The sequence below is a fragment of the Octodon degus genome, unplaced genomic scaffold (assembly GCF_000260255.1).
Source record: "Octodon degus isolate 3935 unplaced genomic scaffold, OctDeg1.0 scaffold00036, whole genome shotgun sequence".
In the NCBI taxonomy this organism is placed as follows: domain Eukaryota; kingdom Metazoa; phylum Chordata; class Mammalia; order Rodentia; family Octodontidae; genus Octodon; species Octodon degus.
In genome coordinates this window covers 11,918,593-11,923,516 of record NW_004524612.1, presented here as the reverse complement: position 1 = coordinate 11,923,516, position 4,924 = coordinate 11,918,593, and the positions used below count along the sequence as shown (strand labels likewise).

At 41.5% G+C, this 4,924-nt stretch overlaps 1 protein-coding gene across 1 annotated transcript in view; it reads left to right on the top strand.

Moving 5' to 3' along the window:
• Positions 1-2,170, top strand: part of Ebf2 (early B cell factor 2) — a 192,702-nt gene extending 190,532 nt beyond the window's left edge. Inside the window, exon 16 of the mRNA XM_004630676.3 lies at positions 1,183-2,170. Coding sequence (XP_004630733.1) covers positions 1,183-1,214 — 32 coding nt within the window. The 3' untranslated portion in view covers positions 1,215-2,170. The remainder of the gene's footprint in view (positions 1-1,182) is intronic.
• The last annotated feature ends 2,754 nt before the right edge of the window (positions 2,171-4,924 follow it).

The window sequence follows — 4,924 nt, the reverse complement described above, 5'->3', positions numbered from 1 at the left end:
AGACAGAGACAGACAGAGAGACAGAGACAGAGACAGAGGGAGAGAGATGGGAGAGAGAGGCAGAGAGAGATAGAGACAGACAGAGAGGGGAAGAGGAAGAGAGAAACACAGAGACAGAGACCGAGAGGGTAGAGAGAGAGAGAGAGAGAGATGGGTGGAGTGGGGGGAAGCACAGAGAATTTTGGTCACTTGCCTGCAAGCTTAACAAGCACAACTCAGCAAGATGCTTTTCATGATATTTGTACTTCCCTAGATGTGCTGTGGGCAGGAGAAATCAAATAAGCCAATTACAGGTATGGCTAGAAGTTTGGATGCAAGGACTATTTTGCCATTTCCCAAGAATGTGACGATTCTAGGAGCTCATCATGTCCAAGCAAAGACCAGAGGAAAATGTTTGACTATGTGACTTTTTCCACATCTCGCTTCTGCTGCTCTGTCTCCTACATCAAGAGAAAACTTTGTGCTCGGTTCTACCCCAGCAGGGCTCGTGCACATCTTCTTGGCCAGACGGAGGAAGCAGTATACTGCCCTTGGATAGAACGTGAGGAGGGAGGACTGGGCTGACTCCCACCTTAGGAAGTAAATTCAGGCTTCTCTTCTGGTGGATCAGCCTTCGTCACTGAATAGTTGCAGAGCATTGAGTGCCAAAGGAAGCTGAGCTATGTAGAAAACATGCTAAGAGATTTAGGTTAGAAGAGATAGAAGGACACCCAGCATGGATAGAAAGCCTGGCTTATAAATGATGACTAGTAAGTCAACAGGTTCAACATATGAAATTTCTCCTTTTGTTCCAACTAAGTGATTTGAAATAGTATAATCTGGAAATCATTTTGGCCAATAATAAGAAATATAGCGCCCATCTATTGCAATTTAGTGCACATGTTTCATCTGTCATCTCATCTTCATGCAACTCACTCATCTAAAACAACAACAGCAAAATGACTCTGGGCCTGTGAGGCACACCTGGAACAAGCTTTGGTTGTAATTCAGTGGTTCCTAAGGTCTCCATGGCTTCTGTCTGTGAGTCCAAGCCTGGAGGACATGAGCTCCCTTCTCAGCTGAGAGCACCGTCTCTCAGACTGAGCCAGATTCTCTCATTTCCATCTCCTCCTGCCTCTCTGTACTTCAGTCTTTGACATAGCAACTCTCCAAAGCTCATCGTGTGCTACTTTTGTCTTGCAGCCATGACTGGACTTGTTGTGCCCCCAATGTAAGAAGGAGGAGGAGGAGGAGGAGGAGGAGGAGGATGAACTGCTTTATCGTAGCACAAAACTACTTATTCTGGTGGACCAATAAGGAAAAGCGCTCTGAGCTCTTTGAGGAGAGTTGTGCCCCCAGAGGCCGTGATGGACAGCTTTGGAAACACGAGGGGCCACCGTCATACTTGGTCTTACATTTCCCCTGCAGTTCTGATGGTTACTACACACACTGATCCTCTTGGGGACAAGGACAAAAGTTGTCATTGAGGTGGTCAGTGCTAAGAGCAGAAATGCTTTGTGATGAACATTATGAAAACCATCTTCCTATGTTTGTAAAATATTTAAGAAAAAAATTGGCAAACAATTCATGCTTAATATTTTGGATACTATTTGTTTTTCTTTGTAGGAAAAAAAAGTTGAAAGTTTCTATTTTCTATGAAGCCTTTCAGATACCAATTTAGTTTATGCAGAAAAAAAAATTGAACAAAACAGGGTACCAGCATGGAAGACTTTCTTAAAATGAAACCTGAATTGAATGATGAAATGTTGTATGTGTGTTTGCTTATAGTTTAATCTCTTAAAAAAAACAAACAAAAAAGGGAAAAATTTTAAAATGTTTTACAATTATTTAAATAAATAAACGTGTAACTTATTGTAAGTAGAAGTAGAAATTAAGACCTTTTTTTGGAAGAGAATTTCTCTTCCAGATGTAAAATGAAAATGATGCAAACATGTAGTAACAAGTTTTAAAGGTGTGTGATTATTACTACATTACTTACTAGACCCTTCCCCTCTGCCATGCAGCCCCCTCTTGTTCTATCATTTTATTGACCCATGAGCAAGAACATGTAACTTATATAGATTTCATACAAAACCTGAAAATGACACTCAAATACATGCGTGTACCCCAGGCCCCACACCCACCCCTTACTCCTCAGCTCTGGCTGTCTTCTCGGTAGCTTACATATCCCTTTGGGTGTTCATTCTGTGAATGGTTTTCTTTTCTTTTCTTTTTTTTTTTTTTAAATCCATATTAGCTTTCACCAGTGTCCCCTGAACAAGGCAGACACTTCCCATGGCTTAGGTCATCCCAAGCTTTGAGTGGTCCAAAAAAGAAACATCTCCAGCGTTGCTAACCTAGAGCTCCTTGGAGTTCTGTTATGCCAAGGCCACACGGTCCCTCCTCTTCTGCCTACCTGGCTTGGCACAGAGACCCAAACTCCCATGGAACTTCAGAAACAGAGTGTGGAGAAGATAACTCTGCTTCTTGGACCCTTAAGATCAATATTAGAATAGCCAAATCCTTTACTTTCTCTGTAGATCACCCCTTTCATGTTCTTAAATACACTTAAAAAAAAAACACGCATCCCACTTGCCTTGGTTTCTGAGCAAGTATGGGGTAAGATGCGGAAGGGGAAATTTAAAATCCCTAAGTCCCTCTCCTGATGTTCAGAGGCATGGAAGTTGAGATGCTTGTCTCAGAGATTAGGGCGCCAGCCCTCTGATAACTGGCCCTTGTATCAAAGATTAGGGAAGCCAGCTCTCTGATGGGCTCCTCGTAGTTCCATGACTAGCTCTTAGGAGGGCCTTTGCACTAGCTGCTAACAGTGACTGAGTCCTGAGAGCCTGCAGGATCCTGAAGATGCACCCAGACTCCCTTGGACTGACAACAGGATATAACTTTTGCCCTAGTCAGGGTTCTTGTTGGCTCATCAGCACCAGGTTAAGGTTGATACAAAGACTTAGCTTGGGGCTCTTGGTTGGGTTCTAACATTGGAAGTTGATGCTTTCAAACAAAATAATCTTTAGTGCACTGGAGCCAATTTTAGATGACCTACTCTGCCACACTGATACACACCCACTTCAACTCAACTCCCCAACTGTAGCATTTGCCTCTAGTTCATCCTGGAATTATCCAATGTGATCAACATTTTTTTTGTATGCACATGAGAATCCAAGGTTTTAGAAATCTGGCATGCTTTTGACTACTGCATACAGTCTCTCATAGGCAGGGCTTAAAGCAGCAAGGTACGTGGAAGCACGCGAGCAAAATTTCCCCAGTGAACAGTTCCACAGAAGGGGAAGAATGTGTGGAATACAAACATTACCGTCCCAAAGTAAAGGCAGAATACGATTAAGCATGTCTAGACCTGGATTTGAGCCAATCCAACATAAGGAAATGTGGTGTTTTTTTTTTTTTTTCCTTAGTAGCATTGCTTTTAGAACCTGTGAATTTTGCTCTTGCATGAAGATGAGTGCAGTACTGTCTTCAAAATGACTGTAGAATTCGTTGGTAGCTCTACACCGAAAGATGTGTGTAACTAAGAAGCGGACATCCTTGACCATTCAGCTAGAACCCTGGCAGCAACAGATCTATTTAACTGTACAAATGTGTGTAAGGATTATTTTTAGTGTACTAATAAATTAAAAGCAAAGCTACTCTGTCCTCTTTAGTCATTGCTATCGAATCATCCCGGTCCCAGCTTATTTTTATGCCCCTTGAAATACGAGTATTTCTATAGGTAACTACAAAATTCTATCCTATCTTTGTAAGAGGAGTTGTGTAAGATTTTTTCATTTAAAGGAACAATTTACTTATTATTTATCTCATTTTTTGTTATAGCATCAAAATCCTTCCCAATTTTTCTTTGCACATTTCAATATGCATGGTTTAAAAACCATTCTCTTCTCTACCTTTTGTACAGTAAGGTCTCATTTTCAGACTGTACAGTTTCACTTTGTTGTTTTGCTTTGTCAGTTATATACAGTATAAAGTTGCTATGCACAGAGCTTTTTGTAAAGACAGCTTTTTGTTTACTGTTTTTAATGGTCTTACTTATGAAAGAATATCTTGTTTGTAAAATGAATAATGTCTACTTCAGTTTTAAACTTTAAATTATCCTAACAAAAAATAAAATTTTTGTACTGTAAAAATGACTCTTTTTTTAAATAGAAAAAACAGTTTGAGACTTAGTCTTAACTTTGGGCACTGGCTTAGGACCTCCAGTGTATGATTTTTTGCTCTGGTTCAGGACAGTTACTTCAGCTTTTGCCTACATGGGAAGCATACCTCGAGGAGAGAGTACGTATGACTTCTGTTTAGCTTTCTCTGTGTATTATCTGCATACCCATTTGGCCAAATCCCTCCATGAAACCCACAAAACTCAGCACTCTATTTGCTCTGGGGGATGTTGATTGCCTGAGATGCTTGAGGTCTCTGGGAAGTCTGATTTGAAACTGCTTTGTGAGCATGGTTGAGTTAGAGGTGGGGGCACATAGGCTGGATTCCCATTCTCAAATCACAGAAATGGAGCAAGCCGTGGAGGAAACAATTGGTGGCTCACACAGGAAGACAGAAGGGCTGGAGCCATCACAGAGCCAGCAGTGGCCGGCGGAGTTTCCCGGGAAGGCTGGGCTGGACAGGCCTCTGAAGAATTCTTCATATTTTTAGCGGAGGCTTGAAGTGAGTGCTCCAGATGGAAAAAAGAACATGAGAAAAGACATATAAAGGGAAACTCACAGACCACATCTAGGGAATTTGATCCCAAACATGATTCTCAACCAGAATACTCACAGTATAATTGCAGTATCTCATTTCTTTTCACGAGGTTCCCAATAGAGTCTAACCACATAAACTGCCTTCCTGATGCGCACAGATGAGACGCTATTTCTGAGCACAAGACTGAGAACGCTGCCGGACTCTTGCTTTTCTTGGTGAGAATTAG